Raw genomic sequence first — 27,114 nt, forward strand, 5'->3', positions numbered from 1 at the left:
TACTGATGAGGTTTTCCAGGGTGTTGGAAAGCACTTCTCCTTAAGGCAACGCTTAAACAGTTTTGTAAGTATGGGGGCAAGTTCTGGTTGGCGCCCTGTTACCAATATGTGGAACTTTTGAACACGTTTTCATTTTTATTTCTAAATATATTTTATAAATTTATTTTAAAGTAAAACAGGAAGTCCGGTCTGGTAATCGGAACATTTTCACATCGAGGCTAGGTTTTCATCTGACACCGGTACGGTCAGGCTCTTAAGAGTTGCTTAATCAGAAGGGACCCTTTGTAGGTTATCGTCGTCTACTCATCTGCTACGCAGTGACCGGAAATGAAACTCGGGACCGAATGTTAACTTTAATCGAAAACTTAAATACATAATATTTTATTAATATTTTTCGCATGTATATATATATATTTTTTTTTTTATATTAAAAAAATACAATTTTTATACGCATCCAATGTTATATGTTATGTAATAATCCCGCACTCATTTTGCACCCAAACAAAGCTTTGACATGTTTGCGTTCGGCGAAATAAACACTTCATAAAAACCTGGAATAGAAACAAGTTGAAACAGTATATAATATATTTATTTATAAATATATTAATAATAATGTAAGTCAATAATTTTCTCAATCGTAATTACTCGAAAAATGATCAAACTTTGGAATTACTTCGTTCTTCCTCTCTGAGCACCTCTTTTCGTAGAGATTTCACAAAAGCCAATATTTACTTGTTAAAAATTATTTTTTACAAAAAATAGTAAATAAATAAATAAAAATGGACAAATTCATATTTAACATTGTTTTTAGTGTAAATTTTAATTATTCTTTTTACCGAGAAACAAAAGGTGCTTGTGCAGAGAAGATACCGTGCTAGTTTTTAAAATCATATTTTTTAAAGTTAAATTCAATCTTAAATTGTTAGGTGAAAGTACGCCCTCCCCATGTGAAGAATGGGTTTCTAAATAATAACGTTATTATTTTAGCACGGTACCTTCTCTGCTTAAGTACCGAAAAAAAGTAAACAAAACAATAACCACACTATGATTGTGCCCCCCCTTTTTTTTTACTTCGTTGGAGGTACTTTAATTCCCCCATTTTTTTTTTATACAAACATGAGAAAACATGAAAGTGTTTCTCGTGTTTAAAATTTAAATAGTTAGATTATCTCCAATTTTTGTTATTCTATTATTCTGGGGGTGAGGAGAAGAGGGGGGTATGATCATAGTGTGGTTATTGTTATTAGGTTGGTGCAAAAAATAATGTTTTTTGACGTACAACTCTCTGTCTCTCTCTCTCTCTCTCTCTCTCTCTCTCTATATATATATATATATATATATATATATATATATATATATATATATATATATATATATATAAACGACATTATTTCTGCACCAACCTAATAATTGTTTACTTTACAGCCAAGTTCATGTGCTTATTTTAAAATTGGTAAACATTAATCAGAAGGGACTTTTCCGGGGAATTCATCGTGAAGCAGAACGGTCAGCAGAAACCGGAAGTAAAACAAACAAAAACAACAAAACAAAAACAACAAAACAAAACATGGAGTGAGAGACTAGTAGTAGATGCACCAGCCCAAATATGACAACAATACTCCATACATGGGCGAATGTCACATCCTTGTGCCTGTTTTACAAATACTTCAATGGAATGTGGTTTGATGAACTCATTGTATATGTACCCTCTTGACGTGCATACCCCTGACTAACCTGTCATGCAGCACAATCCTATCACTTCACTGTAGAGGTCCCTAAATGCCAGAAAGCTTTCTACTCTATTTGTTTCTTCCCTCAGACTCCTAAATTTTGGAATTCCCTCCCTGTTTCCTACTTCCCTGACTGTACTAACTTGCAGAAGTGTAAATGTAATGTGAACAGACCTCTTATTCATTCACATAGTCTCATGTTCGCATGATTCCAAATAGTAAACCACATGATGTCATATCTGTCTGTTTTTACCCCTACTGACCCCTCAGCTATCCCGTTAACTTAATAATATATATAGCAGATGATCTACCTTTTCAATAAATCACATACTCCCCGATTGAGGGAATGTTCTAATTAGTTTCTTATTTATATATAGTTAAAAACTAATTTGATACAAATCTAATAAAAGAAAGTGAGTCATTTAGATGAGATCGAAATTGCTAATTAGTTATATCTTTTCAGCCCATATCATTATACACTTGATGCTTCCGAATGAATTGCCACTTGCTATCACTCTCTCTCTTTGAGCCATGTGATGCTGTATCTGTTTTTAATACATTTCCACAGCTTAAGTAATTTTCAACCCCATAGAACAGTTACTTGACCTCTGCTAACCCCTTCGCCACCCCATTCTCAACTAACTAAATTATATACTAGGTACTCTGGTCATTCATACCTTAGTTGTTGATTAGTCTTCTTATATGTGTTCTACAATGATTCTCTCAGATTAAGGGAACACCTATTCTGTAATTACAGTTTCATATACCTTTAAAAAGACTAGCTCAACACAAATTTGATGGAAGAAAGCAAGTCATTTATCAGTGGAAGGGAGAGACAAAGTAAAGATTGAAATTGTTAATTTGTTATATTTTGTCAGCCCATGTTGTTATACATTCAACACTTTAAAACATTTCTACAGCTGAAATAATTTTCAGTTCACGGGAATATCAGGTTGATTTCTGCTGACCACTCAGCCATCCTCTTTTCTGTTATTCTCAACTAACTATATTATATACTAGTGGAGCTACTCACTCAATATCTAAAACGTGTTCATGATGACAGTGGGATAACACATGGTTTAATTGTTTTCTTTTATTAATTTTTTTCTGATATATTTGTAGAATGGGCAAGCGGAAGCAGGAAAATCCTCATCAGAGATTAGATGCTGATGTCACAGTTAATCTTCTGCAGCCTTTAACCGAGCGGACATCTCCGGTTACATCTACTCGACCATTCGCAAAGAAAAAAAAGAAAAAATCTGAAGGCTACGAATTCAAAAATGACAAAATCGAGAAAGAGTTTAATTATTATTTAAATTTCTGTTACGGACTGCTTAAGGTTCGGACGTCTCCGATCACCATTGAAGAAAACTTGATGTGTATCGGTAAATTCCAAATATCCATTCCCAGGACGCAGCATAATGAAGTGACGTGGAGTGAAGGTTTGTCGTCAGACCTTGTTTGTCATTGGTATTCGAGTGCAGAGAAGGAATGCAGCATGTTCTTCTTTGAAAAACCATTGGATAAGAAAGAAAAGAAAAATGGTTGTTTATCGAAAGCATATTTTTTGCAAGTTGATAGCGATATGCCTGAGGAATTGTTCAATGCAATGAAATGTCAACTTGTCGTCATCCATTGTGCTGACATGAACTTTGATGGCAGCATTGCCTACATGGAAATCTTCTTAAAACCGTTGGTTCTATCCACGCTGGCTTACCCGTCAGAAATGGTGCAGATGAAGAAGACTTCTGTGGCAATTCAATGTCTGATGCAGTTTTTCTATGGATTTCAAGAATCGTGTAAGTATCTGTTTAATAAGATCTTCCTTTGGTAAGTACATTATCACCTTGCACACAATTTAAAATAAAAAAAATGAAATCATTCAGTCACGAAATATGAAATGCAAGAATGTTATACTCTTTCACTCCAAACACGGCATATTGTCACTTAAAACGTAAGGGGTACAGTTTTTTCAGGTTACAATGTGGAATACAACATTTTTCCATCCCCTGGTTACGGTATTTGCCCCACCTTACAATATTATTTATAATGTTATTTGATTATATATATGTGTATTATATACTGTACTGTATTTTGTTACTAATTTTTAATGCCGTATCCCGGAGTTCTACCATATTTGGTGTCATGTCTAGCAGGAGACTGTGGGGAGTGAATTAGCGAGATGTTTGTTCACATTACATTTAAACTTCTGCATGTTAATACAGTCAGGAAAGCAGGAAACTGTGAGGAAATTCCAAAGTCTAGCAGCCCAAGGTAAGAAACTATTAGAGTAGAAAGCTTTCTGGCATCTAGAAACCTCAACAGTGAAGGGGTGGAATTTTGTTTATTAGGTTAGTCGGGAGTATGTATGTCAAGGGGGCACAAATGTAATGAGTTCATCAGAACACATTCCATTAAAGTACTTGTAAAACAGGCACAGGAATGCGATATTGCAGTGATGGGACAGAGGTTGGAGCTTGGCCGATAGTATGAGACCTATTAGATTTGAGTCTCTGTCTAAGAGCGAGAGACTAGTGATAAATACGCCAGCACAGATGGAAGAATGGTAACTGTGTAAAGATGTAGGGTGCTCTCTTGTGTGAGTTATTTTCTTGCACAATAAAGGGAGCCCACCTTCTTTGCAGCTGTTTAATAAAACCTTGCACATATGTTATCACCTTGCTTCCCTATTTAACAACAAAAAAAATGAGATCATCCAATCACCAAAATATGAAATGCAAGAAATTGCAGACATTGTTTCATTTCTGTAGTCCAAAAATGTGGACTACCAATCTATTATGTTTCTGAATTGCAAGGACGTGTGGCGTGACGGATAAAGTACTAAGTAAAATTCAGTTCTAAGCAACACTCTTCTGGAGGTTGAAGGTTCAATCCTTAATGCGGGCGATACTAAGAATACAATTACTTAGGACTTCTACCCAATCATGGCTCATAGAATGAGAGCATGCTACCCTCATGAATTAAATAAAGAGTTCCATTTGAGATTCCATACAAATTCCTAAGTTCGGCATGATACACCTGAAGAAGATCGGAGGTTAACGTTTTAAAGATAACAATCAAGATGAAAACAGTAGTCTGAAGAATCCAAATAATACAACATACTCATCTGTTATATAAAGGACAGTTCTCTGTTTGTGTGTTTGTCCAACTAAAAGTCAGAAACTACACATGACATGTCCACAAAGCTGATACATTCTTTATAAGCATTGCCTCAGATAAAATATGGATGCAGTTCTTTTGTAATTTTTATTCTTTAATAAGTCAGGAGGAGTGGATCGACATTTAGAAATTTGTTTTTTTATTGATCGTTAGGATGAAATGATGCTTTTCCTCTTGAGTTTTGAAAATGTAACGTATTTAAAATCTCATAACTTGTAATCTTTTTTGATACTTCTGCATTTATCAACCTGTGATTTCCACAAAGTTACTCGCGTGTGCCCGGTAGATGACAGGAAAAACTGGAAATGGTTTACAAATAGTTTTTTGAATATTAAGACATTTTTTTCTAATGTATTACATAATAAATTTCAGTGGTCGTTGCCATTCTTAACATGAGAAGGTGGGTGTAACAATTTGTTTTTGTAATAAAGCTCGCCCAGCCGTTTCCGGTTATTCTCATCATCTGCTGAGCATGCCTGCATAACTTTGTGGAAATTACAGATGAATAAATACAGAAGCGCCTCTTTTTTGACCAATCTGGGCCTTTAATAGCCTTGTCTTTCGTTTCTTTATATAACAGTATAATTAAAGAGTAAAAAAGTTTGGTGCTAATGGAGACTTATCCATGCTATTTTTTAAATCATATTTCCAAGTTTAATTAAAGTTTTATGATATGTTTTTTTATTCAATTGTAAGGTTAAAGTACAGAATAGGTTCAAAACACTCTCCCCATGTTAAGAATGGCTTTTTAAATAATAACGTTACTATTTCAGCACGGATCACTCTCTGCATGAGTACCAAAAGTTTAATGTGAAATTTAATAAATAAGGACTGTGCTATTGTCAGAATTTTTCAGGTAGTTTGTATAAAATGCTGGCCAATATTTTGTATGAAAAATTTATTATTTTTGTTATGATAATTTAATGAAAATTTAATTGAAAAATGAAAACGGTATTCGTTTTGTTTTTACAAAAAAAATGCAATGACTTTGACAATTTTTATGAAAATTTAAGAAAATTAAAGTTCAAATCAATAAAAAACACTCATTGTAAGGTAAGTTTCATGAATATTTATTTATTTTTTAGATAACAAATGACTGATATCAAACAAAAAATGTTTTGATTTTTTTATATGATTTTTTTCTTTTATGATTTTTTTTATTCAAATCAAGATATTTATTGCCTTTATATGTAATAAACTAATGATAGCAAATGAGTTTTCTTAAATGACATTGGCAGTTGGGATTTCCTTGACTCCGCATTTTGGCATCTTGCAGTGTTTTATTGTTTTATGTAAACTAACCAGCAAATTCTGACGATAGCATGGTCCTTATTCTATATAAGTACTGAAATTTAAATTAATTTACATGAATGAAAATAGTCATTTTTCTCTGGTTTTTTTCTTTGTCATATGACATGAACAGCTTATGGTAATAACCCTTCACAGCACAAGCCTGACATTGAAGAACTGTTTGCAGCTGTCCAGAAAATTCATTCTGAAAACGATTTGCCAATCAGTGATGAATTACAGCATGAATATCTTTTGCCAAGATTGAGGGAGTATCAAAAGAAAGCTGTGTCTTGGATGCTGAAACAAGAACATCTGGAAAATAACATGACTGGTAAGAAAGGAATAGACGTTATCTATTTCCTACTTGAAATCTCTTTTATTTCATTTTGTGATTGTATTGAATATGGTTCATACTACATGATCATTGTTATTATCATTGTTAACATTGTTATAATAATGAAAATAATAATAATACTAGGAATCTCTAATGTGTTGTTAGACTTCAGACCTCTGCTATTGTTGGTACTACCAATATTTTTAGGAAAACCATTGATCTTTGAAGCTCCTGGTTTGGAGCTGGGATTGAGGAAGAGTCCTTTGAGAATTAGTCCCATCTCTTTTCAGGGAGTTGTTATCAAACGAAATCTGAATTATTATTGTTTGTACTCACTAGAAGTTCTCACACAGGTCATTATCAGAGATTACTCACTGACAACAACCTGTGATGTTCCGTGGAGTCTGGATGACAACAAGTCTCCCCAGATTTCCAGTACTTTTCAGCTCTTTCGGTAATCTTTGCAAATGAATTTGCGTTATCGCAACGGCATAATTGTGTTGACACACCGGTTCTCGTCAGATCACCGAAGTTAAGCAACGGCGAGCCTGGTTAGTGCCAGATGGGTGATCATTTGGGAATTCAAGGCGGTGTATCTTGTTGAACTTGGGGAATCTTTCTGTAAAATCTGGGAATCTTTCTGTAAAATCTGGGAATCTTTCTGTAAAATCTGGGAATCTGCACAGAATTTTGAATAGAACCCTTTATTTAATCCACGGACGTAACATGCTCTCATTTTGTCGGTATAAGTCGGTAGAAGTCCTAAGTAATTCGCAATTTTATTTTGAGTGTTGCCCACATTTAGGACTGAATATTCAACCTCCCTCTCTACCCTAAGGACCCGGATAGATATATGTATGGGCTTGGAGTCTATATTCGTAGCATCTTCCCTTTAACTAGAGAGCAACATCTTGAATCGGATGACCAAACTTTTATGTGCTTTCGACTAGCCTTTCATCTCTGCGTTAGTTACTTATATCATTTTGCCTCAAGTCAAGACTGTACCCTAATCGATCATGCCTCTGATAGTATAGATGCAGCACTCTCCTTAGATAGTAATGCCTAAATATATGTGTCTGGTGACTTTAATGTCCACTGTAAAAATTGGCTTGATTTCTCAGATTGCACAAATGCAGCTGGACGCTTCTTTATAGCACATCCCTTCACCTCCCAGATTGTGAACACCAGCAGTATTCACTACTAGACCTATTTCTCACCACAATACCCGAGGATTGTGTGACTAATGTCACTTGGAAATGCAGACCACCTAATGGTATCAGTTGACATCACACTTAAATCCCAACCCTAAGGTGAGGAGCCTTTGCTCAAAACAGCAACGTACTACAAAAGGGCTGATTGGAAAGCCATCAGAGAATAAACCAATATCTTCTTTATTCCTATTGAACAGTGTGCCAATGAGACAACTGAATGGTGCATGCGGACATTGAAGCACACATTCCCATACAAAAGTATTATAGAAAGCCCCCCCCCCCTGGTTCACTGCAGATTGTGCAACTTCCATTGCACAAAGACAGCATGCATTCTGCCAGTTAATATGTTATAAGTCAAATACAAATAGGCAAAAATTCATGGATGCTAGAAATTATTGTAAGAGAAAAATAGCGACAGCTAAAATAACCACAGAACGCATAGAATCGCAAAAGATAGGAACTCGTGATTTCTGGAAAATTTATAATAGTGTAGTGAATAAAGGGCAATCAGTAATTCTCTCATTATCCAACAACCAGAAGGTCACATGCACGACAACCGAGAAGGTGGAACTGCTTGTCCGGCAGTTTGCCTCCAACTCCACCTTAGAGCCAACAAACAACTCCCTCTCAAATTTCCCTGTACAGATGGAGCCCACTGGATAGATGGGCGAAGCCCATGGATATTTGTGGATGCGGGCTTCAAGGGAGAAGGTGAATTGGTTTTGTTTGGGTGGTTCTCTGGTTTGGCTTGTAGCTCTTGATATATCCAAGGCCTCACATTCACTACAGAGTCTAGCATAAAGGGCTGCTAATGAAAATTAAATTGTACATTATAACTGAACGTATACTAAATATAATTAGATCCTTCTTAGACAATAGAAGCATACAGGTTGTCATTGACGGACGTACATCCAAGCAGCATAACATTAATGCGTAAGTGCCTCAGGGTCAATCCTTGGATCACTATTATTCCTGATATTCAAAAACAACCTCCCCGATAATATCGTGTCTGAGATGAGTATATTTGCTGATGATACAACATTCTATAGCATACACGAGGGAAGAACGGATGTAAACAAATCCAAGACAATGGGAGAATCCTTAGAAAATGACCTCCAGACCGTAGTTGAATGGGGCCGCAAAAAGATAACATTTAATGCTAGTAATACTAAGCTGCTCTCCTTTAACAATTACAAAACGCCTCTCCAACCACCTATATCCATGATAAATAACACCCTACCTGAGAATTCTTCATTCAGCTTAACATTTACGGGCAATATGAACTGGAACAGATACATAGAGGACATTGCAAAGGCTGCTGTAAAAAAGGTAGATTCCCTCTACCGTGCTAGAAGATTACTCTCACCTGAGATTATCCTATACTTCTACAAGGCCATCATTCGCCAATGCATGGAGCATTGTTGCCACATCTGGGCTGGTGCATCTAGCACTAGCCTATCCCTCTTGAATAGGGTCCAAAAAAGAGTTTTCAATCTAATAGGTCCCACTTTGTCAACTAAGCTCCAACCCCTGTCCCATTGCCGCAATATTGCATCTCTGTGCTTTTTTTACAAGTATTTTAATAGCATTTGCTCTGAACTCGTTGCACTTGTACCCCTTTGACGTACATAAACATGACAAACCCGCTTAGCAACAAAATCTCACCCCTTTTCTACTGTAAAGCTTTCTACTTTAATAGTTTCTCCCTTTGAACAGCTAGACTTTGGAATTTCCTCCTGCTACCTGCTTCCCTAACTGTACTGGTATGCAGAAGTTTAAATGTAATGTATACCAACATATTGTTAATCTTTCTTAGGCATAGTCCCATTTGCAATATGCCTTGTTAGAAGTGAATGTGAGTAAAAAAAAACTCACAGCTTCAACTGACTCCAACCAGTTTCGCTCTTTATCTGTGAACTGTAGATACATGATCGAGCCATGTCACAACACAGGCACACATCTTAATTGAGAGTAAGGGAGGAAAAAGTTGAGGAAAACTTGGAATGACCTCGAACAATGCCATATCGAAACCAACATAAATGAGAGCATTATAATAATCAACAAACATCTTTTTTTTTTACATAGCCATCACCACTTATGAAGGCCAAGAGACCACTCGAGGATAAGGGTTAAGAGTGTACAGTAGTCAATTGGACAATATAGTAATCGTTAGTAATGGAAATTCAGTAAATTTGTTAACTTAAATGGAACGGATCATCAAAAACTTGTTTACGTTGGACTTGAAGACAATCAGATTGTAGTCAGCTGGAAAGCAAGAAAACAGAAGACACTTCCACAGGCGTGCTCTTCGCTCTTCTAAGAAAGAAGTTTTGTTCATGGACTTTACGTTTAGGTTTAGGCACAGATAAAGAGTGATGGAAATTATTGATAGTGGTTTCAGAATTAAGATTCTGAAAAAACAAACATTGCTATAAATGAACGACACACCATAAGAAGAGTGATCAAAATGTTGATGAGGGCAATCGTCCAATGAAAACCAATGTACACCATGAAATATTGCGTAATCTCTTATTTTGAAGTAAAATTAAAACTATTTAATAAAATTCTATATTTTGTGAATTATTTGGATTATTTTTATTATGATTGTTATTTTCCATCCATATGACTTCAAACCTTCATCAGGTGAATGTTTTCAAACTTGGAAATCTTTCTGCTGAACATAAAACTCCATATAGAATTTCAAAGTGAACTCTTTATTTAATCCACAGCGGTATATTATTCTTGTTACATCAGCCATAACCAGTCAGAAGGTCAGAGGTTACATTGGTTGAAGCATTGTGAAAATAACAGCCAAGATGCGAATAGTAATTTGAATAATCCAAAATAATCCAATTCTCATCTAAAAAAATTCTTTGTATTTTTGTATTTCACAGAACGATTGCATCCCCTGTATGTGGAATTTAAAACTCTTGATGGAAAAATCTTGTACTATAACAAGCATGGAGGAATGTAAGTAATTGTTTCTGCAATTATTATTTACTTACTAGGAGTAGTTACACAGGCCATTATCAAAAATTTCTCTTTGGGAACAACTTGTGGCATTCTCTGGACTCTGAGTGACAAGAAGTCTCCCCAGATTTGCAGTACTCTCCACCTCTTTTGATAACCATTGCATTATCATAATTGTAATTGTTATTGTAACAGCCACTTACCATTGGTTTCTCATTGGTGGTAGCCATTGAAATTTTAGATGGCAAAAAGCCTTCCCAAGGTCCCAGTTCTCTTTGCACTCATCCAGCAGTGGTCTGGCTAGTGTTTCAGTTTTCTTGATTCCATGTGATGCTCCTTTGTATTTTACATCTGTAACATTTTCTGTATGTTCCGTTTGTGCCTGTAGCTCATGTGTGTTAGTCTCCACATTCAAGAGTTTTCTTTAATATTTCAGCCGTTTTCATTATTGTTATCCGTTGTATCTTATCAGTTATCCCTCTGATTCCAATCTCTCCCATTCTCTTTACAAAGCTTTTCAGTATTGTTATTTTTATTATTCATTATTTACAGGCAAAAAATCTCTTTAAAAAACCCCCAAAAAACTGGATTCATAACACTGTGCAATAAATTTCAGCTTAAAAAATGTACATGTTTTAGTGTAAGAAAATTATCCTGATCCTAAAGTTGACTGTTATTTTTCTAGATTAGGCATCGTTTCATGTACCATATTATTATTATTATTATTATTGATTATGAGTTAAAAATAGAGATATCAGTTTAAAAAGCGGCTGTCCTCTTAAACCTCATGTTGAGCGTCATCCTCCATTTTTATATTCCAGCAATATTCTGCTAACATGCCAGGGTTCCATTTTTCTATTTTTTTTACAAAGGAGTAACCACATATTAAGGTCCAGAAGCCTGTCAAGGATAAGGATTAATGAGTGTACAGTCAATGAGATAATATTGTAGTAATCATTAGTAGTGAAAATTTGGTAAATTGGACTACTTAAGTTGACGGATCATCAAGAACTTGTTTTAAAAATGTTTTACTATTGTTAGTAGTAAAAAAATCAATTTGTAAATAGATCTACTTTTTAAAATTTGATTAGACAAACAACTTTCCAGATTGAGTAGAAATATTAAAAAGATAGACCAATAATGACTTTGCTGTCATTGGGCTGAGGTATGGTTCTGCTCAATCTAAGGAGGTTCACCCTCTCAGGCTTTGCCTTCTCTCTTAGAAGGGGTTAGTTTATTTATAATCGCCTGAGGTGGCCTTGCTGGGGAATGCTGATGGGGTTGCTCAGGCATATTTTGTAAGACAGACTGCGCTTACCCTAATGTGTTGGCATCTGAAAATTATGCCTGGCAGGGAGGTACATATTATATCCACCATAGTTAGAAATGTTATAAATCCTTTATGACCTGGTTGAACTAATTCGTTCAGTTATAAATAAATGAATATGATGGCATAAATAAAGTGGGAATTGATTGAAACACGCCTTGTACGTATTAGTTCAGTATCTGGGTTGATGCCAGATACCTCCAGATTGCAACTGTTCATTGTTTACATTCAACATGCCGCCATCTGTTTCAGAGAGTGGAGGATTTCGTTTGTTGTCATAATCACTTTTTCATGCACTATGGATAATAATCAAGTTAAGTTTATGAAATGCAAAAATTCTTAGTAGTAATTTAACTACTGAACTTCATAATTTTTCCAGTTTGAAGAAACTCATAGTATCATTACCCTTTAAACTAACTAAAATGAAGCAATAAGTATTTTTTAATCATCTACATCATAATTCAGGTCATAAAGGGTTAATTACTTTAAAAGTTTCTATCAAATCAGCTCTCTAGTAAAGTAGCTAATCCTAATTTTTCTAATCTTTTATTCTTGTTGTTAGTTATGTTACTTTTCTTTGCATGCCTTCCAATCTCAATCTTCCAATTTCCATGTCCAAACACCGGAGTGCAGGTCTGAGATATGATAAAAAAAAATTCTGTTTATTTTTCAGAATTGTGAACAAAAAACCGACCGTTGTTCCAAGGACGCCTGGTGGTATTCTTGCTGACGAAATGGGTTTGGGAAAAACAGTTGAGGTTTTATCTTGTCTTTTGCTCAATCCACGACCAAATTTACCCGAGTGGACGTCAAACTTTCACGCTTTGAAATCAGCAAATATCACACAGGTAATTTCATGTTTTTTTTTGTTGTTTTTTTTTTGTTTTGAACTATCATCCTTGCTTTTATTTTATTTTTGGTACTCAGACAAAGAAGGGATTGAATCTAGTAATTCACTCATGTTCGTCCATTTGCAATTTTCTTAATAATTACTCCTTTGATTTTTTTGAAAATTTGCGCAAACAATCGTCATGGTGAAAGTAAATTTTTGCCAGAACGGATTTTCTGGCATATATTTGGTTGCCCCATGGTGTGGGGCAGGATGGTGCAACATTAATCATGGTGAAAGTAAATTTTTCGTGCATAAGCATCTACAGTAATTGTCTGTATTTTGGAGATGAGGTGTTTTCATTGATTGAGATTGTCGGACTGACTTCCTCATCTTGGTTGTTATAGTCACAACGTTTCGGCCGTTTTGCCCTCCAGCCTTCATCAGGTGTTTTGTATCGAACTCGGGAACAAAACACCTGATGAAGGCTGGAGGGCAAAACGGCCGAAACATTGTGACTATAGCAACCAAGATGAGGAAGTCAGTCCGACAATCTCAATCAATAAGCATCTACCATTAAAATATTTGTAAAACAGGCAGAATGCAACATTTCATCGATGTGACAGACATTGAAGCTTAGCTGACAGTTCAGGACCTATCAAGTTGGCGACTCTCTTTTGAACTCTGTCCAGGAGTGAGAGACTAGTAGCAAATGCACCAGTCCAAATTTTGAAATCGTAAACAATGTAATCCAAAGAAAGCTTCAAAACAATGTCAAAAGCTATCACAAGAAACACTTGTCCTCAAAACCCTACACCTACCTGAACAATCCAACTGAAAGACCACCTAAATCTGAAACAAATCGAGACCTCCATCACAGTACACATGTCACCGGCAACACATGTCGCTTAAGCAATGCCGAGCTTTAACAAAAAATAAAACAATACAACACAACTGTAGTGTAAACATGCATAATGCTGCATGTTTAGTTGGGTGCATTGAGTGCATAGATGCATGTTGCAGATGATGAGGAAAATATTTGCCTTGGGTTTCGATCACATAAGAAATCGATTGTGCCCTTTGGAAAAAGTGATTACCTCTTTTAAATGAGGTTTTATTGTAGGAAATCACATTACTCAAAATTTTATGGAATTAATGATGTTCTGTAGGTTTATTGCTTGTTCAGAATTTCCCCTATATTAAATAACAAAATAAAGAAAAATCTGTATGATGTATGTACTTATCATATTCCAAAAATCATATAAATTGATCAAGTTGTTTTATTTTTAAATAAGAATATGAAATTTGGTGACCAAACAAACAGTGACAATACTGCAGTGTCATCTTGAAAATAAGGGAAATAACTCCAAATAATTCGAACTTGCAAGATTTTAGAAAACCATTTTTAACATGGTGATATTGGAAAAACTAAAATTTGGTTGAAAGTAATTTTCTATATAAAAATAAATCTACTTGGTCAGTTTACGTGATTTTTGGAATGCGATATTTCCTTTCCATCATAAGTATGTACATCATAAAGATTTTTGTTTATTTATTTAGGGAGGAATTCTGAACAAGTACCATATGTTTTTATGTTCAATGATAAATAAAGCAGCCTGTCATTTACAAGTAGGCTGGCTGATGAGACCAATATCTCCATTAAATTCCAGGCTCAGTAGATGGATTGGGATTCTGTGGGTCTCAGAAACAAATGGTCCTTAATCTGATGTCCTGTTTGTGTTCAGTTGAAAGATATTTGTCCATTTTTGCAAGCCTGTCGTTTGGTGGAGAAATTGGATGTCATTGTAACCTTAACCCTTTATGGCCTGGTTGAACTAATTCATTCAGTCGTAAATAAATTAATATAACAGCATAAATAAAGTGTGAATTGTAGGTATTAGTTTTAATTTAAGCTGTTATATATAAAAATGATTTTATAAAATCAACAGTAGGTTCTTTACAGTGCAATGTAAACTGCAAAGTATTGTGGACTAAGTCACTGTTGGGAGGCATGTGAAGCTTCCTCCCAGTGCACTGCTATGGGTCCCCAACTAGAGCAGGCAATTGATTTGATTGAAAAAAAAATGTCCGATTTCACTGCTTTTGATGACAATAAAAATGAGTGCGAAACATTTGTTGATCATCATTCAATCCTGGGCAACGTCATGTCTCCCTGCTAGTTTGTATACATTTCAGCAAGACAGGCTAAGGAGATGGATTGGGATTTTGTGGGCCTCAGAAACAAATGGTCCTTAAGCTGATGTCCTGTTTGTGTTCAGTTGGGAGATGTTTATTCATTTTTGTAAGTCTGTCGTTTGGTGGAGAAATCAGGTGTCATTGTAACCTTAAAATAAGTTGAGTTGTGATGTTGCTTAGAAAGAAATTTCGGTTCTTGTCCAGAATTCCACCCTATATTAAAATCAAACAAAAGTATCATACTTAAAAATAATGTAAATCGATCAAGTAGTTTTATTAAATAATAACATTGAATTTTATGAGTATCTGAGGGGTGAAAAATCTCTAAAAAAACAAATAGGAGATAACTCAACAATAATTCAAACTTACTAGATTTATGTTGTAATGCCTACAAATTCCCATTAATTTCTTAAAAATGATTTTCTTTTATTAAAATAAATATATCTCATCAGTTTACATGATTTTTTTTTTTCAGGACGGATATGTTGTACAAACTTTTCTTTTTTTGTTTTTTTAATACTGGGGCAATTTTCAACAAGAATCAAAAATGCTTTCATTATAGCGGTGACCATTAGCACATAATTGACGCTACAGCCTATGTTGAAATCGAGCAGTGAATTTCATCGTAAACAATGAGCAATCATTGCCCATCCAGTTTTCGCATGCAAACGACGATTTGCGATAAAATCATTGATTTTAATTGGAATTCATTATTGAGATGAGTATTATTTATTAATTTATTTATTGCGGACTATTATCCTCATCTTTCTTAGTTGTTTTGCAATGTTTTGGCTAACTATTCCTCTGGCCTTCATCAGTCCGCAATAAATAAATTAATATAAAATCATTGATTACCTTTATTAAGAATTGCTTTTATTTTCTAGGATCCGAATCGAGAAGATGCTGAATTTCAATGTATATGTGGTTCGATGGAATTTCTGGGGAATGAAATCCAGTGTGAGTTTTGTGGAGTTTGGCTTCATTATGATTGTGTTGATTGTGATGAGGATCTCAACATTTCTTCGTTCTTGTGTCCCCACTGTCAAGTCGGATCAGTAAGTATTCGTTTATAAAATCGGTTTTGTATTATTTGCACAACTATTCTCATTTTGGTTGATCCGATTAACACACAAGTGAAATATAACAGTTAAAAATCAAATAAAACTGTTTCATTTACTTATGTATCAACCAAAACTATTTGTGCTTTTTTTTTAACTGTTATTTCACCCCAAACAAGGCACAGGGATACTTTGACGTTATGGCTACAGAGAAACTATGTAGGGATTTGAGCAGCAAGATGTCTATTCATATTACACTCGAACTTCTGCACGTCAGTACAGTCAAGGTAGAAGGGACTCTGAGGGAATTTCAAAGTCTAGCAGTTCAAGGGAAGAGACTATTAAAGTAGAAGGCTCTCTGATATTTAGGGATTTCTACAATGAAGGGGTGGGATTTTGCTGCTTGTTGAATTAGTCAAGGGTATTTACGTTGAGGGTGTACAAGTGCTTTCAGTTTGTTGGAGCACATTTCAATAAAATACTTGTACACAAAGATGCAATATTTAAGCAATGAGACAGAGGTTGGAGTTTAGTTGATAGGGTGAAACCTATTAGGTTGGTGTTTTTTTTTAACTCTGTCTTAGAGCGAGAGATTAGTGGCAGATGCACCAACCCACATTAGTGAATAGTTTCTTTGTAAAGGTGCAAAGTACTCTCAGATGTGAGTAATCTTCTAGCATGGTAGAGAGAGCCCAGCCTCTTCACAGCAGCCTTAGCAATGTCCTCAATGTATTTGTTCCAGTTCATGTTGCCTGTGAATGTTAAGCTGAGGAGTTTGAATGAAGAACTTTCAAGTAGTGTATCATTAACCATGGCTATCAGTAGTTGAGCAGGTTTCTTGTAATTATTAAAGGAAAGAAGTTTAATCTTAGCAGCATTGAATGTTATCATCCATTTATGTCGCCATTCTACTACAGGCCGGTCTTCGTCTAAGGTTTTAGCCATTTCCTTAGATACGTGTTCATCCATTTTCTGCTTAAGTCTGTTAAAGAGCATGGTGTCATCAGCAAATACATCCATATTGAGTAGAGTTTTAGTAATAAATAAAATTCATATTCATATTTCCAATATGCGTCTTTAAGCCAACATATCTAAGATTGAAGCCATCATGCAGTCGGTCTTGTCCTTCAGAGTTAAATAAAAATGCGGATAAATAAAAAATAAAGAAAAATCTGTATCATGTATGTGTCCATGACAAAACAAAAATATTGTATTCCAAAAATAATGTAAATTAATCAAATAGTTTTATTTTTATAAATAAGAATTAAATGGGAATTCATAGACATTATAACATAAATCTAGCAAGTATGAATTATTGTGGAGTTATTTCCCTTTGTTTCTTGAGATTTATTTTTAAATGGTGAGTGAAACAATCAATCCATGGATACTCATAAAATTTGCATGATTTTTGGGATATGATATTTTTGTTTTGTCACAGGTACGTACATTATACAGATTGTTTTTCTTTTTTTACCAGATGGAAAATTCTGGACAAGAACCAAATAATTCAATTTTTATTAAAATTTTACTTAATAATCTTTTGTAATTTTTAGTGTACACAAATATTTTTGCCTGATACATAAGTACATCAGATACTTTTCCCCATTATTTTATTTTTGACTGCATTACTCGAAACAACCACTGATTGTTATTTTCAAAATGTTTTGGTCAATGTAACCTCTCACTGTCTTTATGTGCAGCTTTACAGTTAGGGAATCCTTAACAAAAATTACAAAAGTAATCCAGTAAAAAATAATTACAAGTAAAAATAGAATTTATCAAAATTTCAAGTTTTATCGTATGTTTTAATGTAGAAGAGTTGTGCAACCAATTTAGTATGACAAACTGACTTATCTCCCTTAACTTAAATTAAGACCCTGCCATTTTTATACACATTTGTAAACAACATAATTGGGAATGATTTTTTTTGTTAAGAATCCATCTAGCACTGGATAATCTTTCGTAATTTTTAGAATTTATACTAATTTATTTCGGCACGACCCGTAATTACCTAAAATGCATTTATTCAACGTTTTATTATACTGCACAAGCACCTTAATTTCTTATAAAAAAAAGAAGTAATCAAAATTTATTTTTAGGATCCCATTCCTTCTGGTGCCACATTAATTGTTACCCCGATGTCAATTCATCATCAGTGGTTAGACGAGATCAAGAAGCACATACATAAGAATGCTGTTAAAGTCTTTGTAAGTATAAACCTACATAGTTTATTTCACATTGAAATACACGATGACAAAGTTGAATGTATCAGTTTTAATAGGTTAATGTAGTTTGCTTGAAGCAAGGCAATACAATGCAGAGGTGTAACGGATCGACACAAACGGAAGCAAATTAAGATCAAAGTGTGCAATAAGCTATGCAGCTTCACTGTAATTGATTCAATATATTTGTTTGTGTGTGGTGTGTGTGTGTGTGTGTGTGTGTGTGTGTGTATATATATATATATATATATATATATATATATATATATATGAATAAGTAACAAATGAGAAACAAAAGTTATATACAACTTTATTATATCATTAGATTAATAAAGAATGAAATGGAAAAAAAGAACCTCTTTATACCATGGCATTTTGAAGCTAAATGCTTATCATCAGGAGAGGACAAAAGCCAGAATTTTAATATTCAAAAACAAAGAAAAGACCAGCTTGAGGCCATTTAGTTTAAAAATGAACAAATATAAAAGATATATAAATATATATCAGTAGGAAAAGCAAATGGAAGAATGGGTACTAATTAAAGAGGAGTAGAGAAAAAAAAGGTATTAGATTGGAGACTCTTTTTTGAACCTTACCTAAGATTAAGAGACTAGAGGTAGATGTATAATTCCAGATAAAATCAGTAAATAATATGAATTTTTCTAGTCTTTTGTTAATTAGAAAAAAATATTAATTTCGCAATTCATATGCATATTTTTATTATTTTTATTATTGCATTATGTATTTTCATATTTATTTCAGGTATACATGCATATACATATATATACATATACATATACTTTCATATTTATTTCAGGTATACATGCATATACATATATATATATATATATATATATATACATATTTAAAATTTTTTTTTTTTATTACATTTTCACCCTGAACAAGGCATTGCCACTTTGTTGTAGGTGGCTACTATCAGGGACATAAGCATCAGGGATACTGTGTGGGAAGTTGGGCAACAAGATGTTGGTTCATGTTGCACTTGAACTTCTGCATGTCAGTGCAGTCGGGGAAGCAGGGACCCGGAAGGGAATTCCAAAGTCTAGCTGTTCTGGGGAAGAAATTACTGGAGTAGAAGGCTCTCTTGCATTTAGGGATCTCTACTGTGAAGGGGTGGGATTTAGCTGCTTGTCGGGTTTGTCTGGGGTATTTACATCGTGGGGGCACAAGTGCTTGCAGTTCGTCAGAGCATTCTCTGTTAAAGTACTTGTAGAACAGGCAGAGGGATGCAACATTTCGTCGATGGGACAGAGGTTGAAGTTTAGCTGACAGTTCAGGACCTATCAGATTGGCGACTCTCTTTTGAATCTTTTCTAAGAGCGAGCGACTAGTGGCAGATGCACCAGCCCAAATATAATACTCCATACATGGGTGAATGGTGGCCTTATAGAGGTATAGGATACTTTCAGGCATTAGTAGCTTTCTATCATGGTAGAGAGAACTCACCTTCTTCATAGCGGCCCTGGCGATGTTCTCAATGTAATTGTTCCAACTCATGTTTCCTGTGAACGTTAGGCCAAGCAGTTTAAAAGATGTACTTTCAGATAAAGAGTCATTGGCCATTGCTATTGGCAGTAGGGAAGGGTTCTTGTAATTATTGAAGGAAACAAGTTTAGTCTTGGCATCCTTGGACATACTTGGCTTTTATATAGATAGAGAATTGCATCAGTAGTGAGATATCTTCTGAGCGGTAGAAGGATCCCACCATCTTTTCAGCGACCTTGGCAACACACTTGATGTACATGTTCCATTTCAGATCAAGAATAAAGGACAAATCCAGAAGCTTGTCAAAACACGGGGCCTCTTCAAGACGAGAGCCATTCATTTCAATTGATGCCAGATGGGGATCAGAGCGTTGATAATGTAAAGATAGGAGTTTGGTTTTAGATGCATTAAAGGTAACCAGCCATTTTTGTCCCCATTCCACTACGGATCGGAGGTCATCCTCTAGTGTTTCTGCCATTTCTTTAGATATGTGTTCATTTGTTTTCTTGTTGTGTCTGTTATAGAGCGTGGTGTCGTCAGCATACATACTCATCTCACAGACAATTTTGCCAGGGAGGTCATTTATGAATATTAAGAATAGCAGAGGTCCAAGGATAGACCCCTGAGGCACTCCCGCATTTATACATCATATTGTTTAGATGTCAAGGACAACCTGGATTTTTCTCTTATCCAAGAAGGATCTAATTATGTTATGTATTCTTCCAGTGATGCCGTATGATCTGCTTTTCTTGAGAAGACCCTCATGCCATACCCTGTCAAAAGCCTTAGATATATCTAGAGCTACCGCTCTACCCTCCTTCGCTTTGTCCAGTGACTGGTATATATGTTCTGAGATTACAATTAGGATGTCTGCTGTGGAACGGGCTTGCCTAAATCCATATTGTTTGTCAGTCAGAAGTTTAGCATCTGTAAGTTGCCGGACTAGAGCATGGTTAATTATGGTCTCAAATATTTTGGCGAAAAGTGAGAGGAGGCTAATGGGGCGATAATTTGGTGGGTCAGTTCTTTCGGCAGAATTCTTGAATATTGGTACCACAGAAGTGGTTTTCCAACAACCCGGAAAGCAGGATTCATTAAGGCATTTGTTGTAAAGTTTGGAGAGAACTGGAGCTACTTCGGCAGTGCACTTTTTTAATAGCACAGCCAGGATGAGATGCTTCTGCAGTGTCAAGCTTTCTTATGATAGCATGCACCTGAGCAGGGGTGATTTTCAGATCATCTAGTGTGGCGTCTGTCTGCAAGGGAAAGTCAGGCAGGGGGTGGTTAGCAGAGTCCAGTGTGGAGTTGGAAGCAAACCGTCTGCCAAGCAAGTTAGCCTTCTCAGTTGCTGAGCAAACAACCTCATGATTGTTGGATAGGGGGGGGGGGAATTGATTGCCCATTATTTACTACACTGTTGTAGATTTTCCAGAAGTCTCGGGATCCTAATTTCTGTGCTTCGATGTGTTTTTGGGTGGTTTCAGTAAATTCCTTCTTAGCTGTCGCTATTTCTTTCTTACAGTTATTTCTGGCTTCTATGTACTTCTGTCTGTTTGAACTGAACTTATGTCGGTTAAATCTGCGGTATGCATGCTGCCTTTGCGCTATGGTAGCTGCACAAGTTGAAGTGAACCATTGGGGAGAGTGGGGTTTGCTATAAAATTTGCGTGTGGGAACATGTGCTTCAATTGCCGCTTTGAACTATTCAGTGGTCTCATTTGTGCAATGTTCAGCAGGAAGTGAAAAGATATTTTGTCATGGAGCGTCCCTGATGAGGTCTCTGATGGCTTCCCAGTCAGCCTTTTTATAATATCTTGTTGTTTTGAGCAGTGGCTCTTCAGTTTTGGCTCTAGAGTTTAGGGCGGTTTCAATCATTACCGCTGCATGATCGGCGTTCCCAAGAGGGCTGTTGGCATTCGTTACACAGTCATCGGGAACTGTGGTCAGAAACCCATCTAGAAGTGATGCATGTTGCTCTTGCTGGTCTGGGAAACAGGTTGGAAACGTAACCATCTGTGATAGGGAATGAGATATAGAGAAGTTACGTGTTGTGGTACCAGCTGCGTCTGTGTAAGTAGAAAATCCAAGCCAGTTGCTGTGGTGGACATTGAAGTCACCAAATACATGAACTTGTGCACTAGTGTCGAGGGAAAGTGCTGTATCTTTGCTGTCAGAGACTTTGTTTATTAGGGCACAGTCCTGGGTCAAGGGAGAGCGGTAGAGAAAATAAAAGAAGCTAATGTTATGTTGCATGTTAAGTCTAAAGCACATAAAGGCTTGATCGTCCGATTCTAGTTTAGTTTCTCTAGTCAAAGGGAGGGTGTTTCGAATATAGACTCCAAGCCCATGCATATGTCTGTCAGAGTCCTTACGACAGAGTGGGAGGTATCCAGGCATGTTAAAGTAGTTAGAGGGGATGGAGGAGTGTAGGTTAGTCTCACTTAGTGCTAAGATATCCGGGGTGTTTGTTAGGAGAAATGCTTCAACATCATTTAAATTAGTTCTAAGCCCACAGATGTTCGTAAATGCGAACCTCAAGGGAGAAGGCAGGTTGTTTTTGTTTGAGTTTTGGCCTGGTTTTAGCGTAATTTTATATAATTGTATATACATATATTTTCAAATTCATTTCAGGTATACATGCATATACATATACATATTTTCATATTTATTTCAGGTATACATGCATATACATATATATATATATATTTTCATATTTATTTCAGGCATACATGCATATACATATATATATATATACATGTATTTTCATATTAATTTCAGGTATACGAAGGTGTAAATAAACAAAGTTATGTCCACCCGTGCAAGCTGGCATCTTATGACATTGTTGTGACGACCTACCAAACGTTGTGTAAAGAACTCAATTATGTTGATTTACCGCATAGCATTGGTAATTCTTATATGATTTTTTTTATTCACTTTTACAGAAAATCATATTGAAGGCATTAAAATTAATGTTTATGTCATTAAAAACTAATTATGGTTTATGCTATAAAATTACTGTTTAAGCCGTTAAAAACTGATTATGATTCATACAAAAAATGTTTATGCCATTAAAAATTGATTATGATTCATACTATAAAAAAATTAATGTTTATGCCATTAAAAACTGATTATGATTCATACTATAAAAAATTAATGTTTATGCCATTAAAAACTAATTATGGTTTGTGCTATAAAAAGTAATCACTGTATATGGTATTGAAATCTAATTCTGGTTCATACTATAAAAATGAATTACTGTTTATGCCATTAAAAACTAATTATCATTCATACTTTAAAAACTTAATTACAGTCGACTTGATTCTCATAAGTTTTTGTAAATAACAAACAGGGTCCTGAGCAAATTTATAATACCTCTATACCAACGTGATTTCCTAACCATCTGCTAAAGCTAAATTTTTATAAAAAAATTTGCAATGAATTTGACCCTTTGCGATCAAGGATACTTATTTCCAGAATTTTCCTCCTACGACAGAAAAATCTTCAGGTGAATATCCAAATTACTTTCTAGGATGTTGCCAAACTAATCAAGAACACTGATGCCAATAAGGCAACTGGTCCAGACAACATTATGAACATAATACTCAAGAAACTGCAAATAGTTTCTGTCTTATGAAGCTGTTCAATTGTTGATTAAGAGAGAAATACTTCCCATCATCTTGCAAGAGTTATTTGTCTAATATTTAAAAATATCCTCTGCATCTCAGTGTATCATGAGCAATTTGTTTAAATTTATAATAAGAAGTTGTCAACTATCTTAGCAAAAAGAAATGACTTAGTGACAAGCAATATAGATTTTGTTCTGCAAGATTAACAGTTGACTGTGATACTACACAAGATTAGTGAATTTATTGACGGGATCTTCATCCATAGAACGATAGCTCTTGATAAGCCATTAAAAGTCACTGCAATGAAAAGCTATTAATGGAATTTAACATTAAATTTACATGTAAATAAGAGAAACCATAAATCTGTTAAATTGTCTGATCACTTTATATAATTGACGATGACATCAGCTTGGGTGTGTGCATAATGTCAAAAGGCAAGATGCAAATTACTTTGATAACCTCTCATAGATGGATTTTGTTGTGGTTGCAATGTTTTTGTTTTTATCTTATTTGTATCCTCATCATCATGAACCAACCCCAAGCTATGGGCAAATACCTCCATTGCCTTGTGGATGTCTCGGCAAAGGCTAGGGGAGTAAACCTTGACAAAAATCTGGTTTGAATATTATATATATATATATACTAGCATGGATACCCAGCATTGCCAGGGTCGACGAAGTTTGGTTTGGTCACACCTGCTATACTAAGAATATTGAGCAGTTGTTCATTATTATATGTCAACTCCATCATTACCCCAACAAAAAATTTAAAAAATAAAAGAATGAATGAAAACACGAAAATGTACCCCCCCCCACCTCCAAAAAAGGAGAAGTATGTGACAAACTCTCAACCAGATATTTCGGCACTATAAACAATAACTAACACACCGCTAATTAATAAAATCAATTTTCCCTAATGTAATATGCAAATGACGTCACCTCTTAATTGTATATTTTGCAAGAATCATACTATATATAGAAATGAATGAAATATTAAATTAATAGGACTTTTGTATATATTAATCAAATTGTGAACAAATAAACAAACAGGCAGGAATACGAGTTTATATATATAGATGTAGTACTGATTTCAAAAGTTAAAAATAAGTGCCTTAAGTGCTATCAGCTAGAATCAAAACAGTGTTCCAGCCACGTTCCCTATCATTTAAGCTATCAACAGATAGATAAGAAAGATTTAAAATTAAACCGCTTCAAGCTATGAATTAATTTGCACATACACAAAAGCAATAGAAATATGTTGGCAAGTTGAAATAAACATTTTGCATTTCAACTTGTTGGCATATTTCTGTACGCATTATTCATCCAAACAAAGATTTTACTTGTTATGACTCATCCTTGGTGTATGATTATTATTTCCTGTTAATTTCAGTGCTATGTGACCTGTAGTTTAAGAGTTTATCAGTTAAATATTTTCACACACACACATACATACATTTACGGTTTTATTTATATAGATTCAAAAATGGGGTATATATTGGTCATGAAAATGGTTTATAACTGTGGATGGCAGAAAGACAGTTTCCGGACTGGATGTTTGAGACACTTGTTTTATCATGGGCTCAGACTCCTAACAGTCCGCATATGTAAAATGAAATGTTTAGTTTTTAATCATTTTTATTATTTGGATTATTTGGACTAATGTTCTCATCTTGAGTGTTCACAACGTTTCGGCTGATGTAACCTCCAACCTTTTTCAAGTGTATCTTGTTGCATTCTGGGATTTATAGAATAAGAGACAACGAGATGAATGGAGTTTCATTCTATATTAATAACCAACTTTATTTGTCATTTTCGTTAGTAGCATTAGTACAAGAGAGAAACAGGTTAGTAGGTTGAAATGTTCTTGTGTGAAGATAGATTCAATATATTGCCAGCTTGTTGAGGAGAGAATAGTTCTGTTTACATGTGTTTATAGCTAGTAGTCATTTGGATGAAGGAAGCTGGTTAAAGGAGAAAGAAAGGGAAAGGTCTTCAGTGTATTTACTTGTTGTCATGGGTGTGTGTGTGTCGGTGTATTGACGAGAGCAGTTTTGTAGCAGGACAAACAAAGTTCGTTTGGGTACTGCATGTGGAAATAAATGGGAGTTTGAAAGGTCACCATGTCAGCTTATTGTACTCCCGTTCGACCTGGGGTCCGGCAGAGTTAGGAAGAAAGAGGGTTAAGAGTTTCAGATTTCGCCTTCTATGTACTCGGTCACGTGATTGAGAGCTGGCTTGTGATTGGACAAGCCAGGGAGAAAATGGATTTCAAATCTTGAGCCGCAAGAATTAGCTCCTGCCTGTGATTGTAGCGAGTTTTGTCTGCTACAGATCTTTCTGTGAAACTCAGGAACCTGTGTGAACCTGTAACATAGTTGATAAAGTATTTGATAATTTACACTCTTCTGGAGGTTGAAGGTTGAATCCTCAGTGCAGGCGACACTCAAAATACAATTGCGAATTACTTTGGACTTCTACCTAGTCATGGCTGACAGAATGAGAGCATGCTAACCCCGTGAATTAAATGAAATGTTCTGTTCAAAATTCCGTGCAGATTTCCGAGTTCGACAGAAAGTTTCCCAAGTTCGACAAGATACACTTGAAGAAGGTGGGAGGTTACATCGGCTGAAACGTTGTGAAAATAGCACTCAAGATGAGAACAGTAGTCCAAATAATCTATGTATACTACTATAATAGCAATACATATTATCAATCCTCATCTAAAAAATTTGAAGCATCATTTATCTTTTTTCTTTGAATACTTTGCAAGACAAGATATTTCTTAAAACTGTATTACATTCCATCTGTCTAAGGGTTGTTGCATAATTAGCCAAATGGATATGCTCACAGACTACAGAATCAGACCTATTATGGTCATTTGCACGCTAATAGGTTTTCAAAAGTATGAACTCACAATTTCTCTCTCCAATCATATGTAAAATAACAACTTGCGTTTGATTAATCATATACAATCAATGGTTATAATATTTTTAGTTTTAGCATTGTATAACTCCCAAAGTTAATGTTATGGTAATCAGTTAAACCAAATGTGTTTATTTAGGTTTTTTTTCTTTTTCTGTTCATGTAGGAAAAAAGTTCCGCCAACCCAAGAGATTTATGACAGTTCCGAGTCCGTTGGTTGCTGTCCAGTGGTGGAGGGTAGGTTTAATTTTATCTGCTAATATCACAATTCATTGTAAGTAAACTTGCAACTGGAACTTTTTATCCTGTCTGCCTTTTTTTTTCTTTTTTGTTTATCTTTTATATAAATCTCACCTGTCTGTTTAAATGTATGTATGTATGTATGTTTGCATTTCTGCCTAAAACTTTCGACAGAGGCAACGGATTTTCACGAGATCAGTATCGTTTTGAAGCACGACCCTTTGGATTGACTAACCTTAATTTAAACATTCATCACTTCCGGTTTGGCGATGGGCACAACAGCAATGATGTCACGTTTTTTTTTTTTTTCACATTATTTTCCTCCTTCGTGGTATGGGTTCGAGCCTGCCTGCCTACTATCACTTTTTTTGCTTAACACACACCTCCAAACACCCGTGCACCGAGGCTAGTCTATTATATAAAGGGTAATTGTCTGTGAATTTGTATGTGGGTATGCCCAGTTAAAACTTGAAA

At 35.1% G+C, this 27,114-nt stretch overlaps 1 protein-coding gene across 1 annotated transcript in view; it reads left to right on the forward strand.

Annotated features, from left to right (window-relative positions):
- The first annotated feature begins 484 nt into the window (after positions 1 to 484).
- LOC145241331 (E3 ubiquitin-protein ligase SHPRH-like) overlaps positions 485 to 27,114 on the forward strand; it is a 91,454-nt gene continuing 64,824 nt past the window's right edge. Inside the window, exons 1-9 of the mRNA XM_080104165.1 lie at positions 485 to 614; positions 2,853 to 3,529; positions 6,334 to 6,531; positions 10,640 to 10,715; positions 12,716 to 12,890; positions 15,952 to 16,122; positions 18,225 to 18,332; positions 22,632 to 22,758; positions 26,567 to 26,637. Coding sequence (XP_079960291.1) covers positions 2,854 to 3,529; positions 6,334 to 6,531; positions 10,640 to 10,715; positions 12,716 to 12,890; positions 15,952 to 16,122; positions 18,225 to 18,332; positions 22,632 to 22,758; positions 26,567 to 26,637 — 1,602 coding nt within the window. The 5' untranslated portion in view covers positions 485 to 614; position 2,853. The remainder of the gene's footprint in view (positions 615 to 2,852; positions 3,530 to 6,333; positions 6,532 to 10,639; positions 10,716 to 12,715; positions 12,891 to 15,951; positions 16,123 to 18,224; positions 18,333 to 22,631; positions 22,759 to 26,566; positions 26,638 to 27,114) is intronic.

The sequence above is a fragment of the Euprymna scolopes genome, chromosome 20 (genome assembly GCF_053919585.1).
Source record: "Euprymna scolopes isolate OS-2025 chromosome 20, ASM5391958v1, whole genome shotgun sequence".
Lineage (NCBI taxonomy): Eukaryota > Metazoa > Mollusca > Cephalopoda > Sepiida > Sepiolidae > Euprymna > Euprymna scolopes.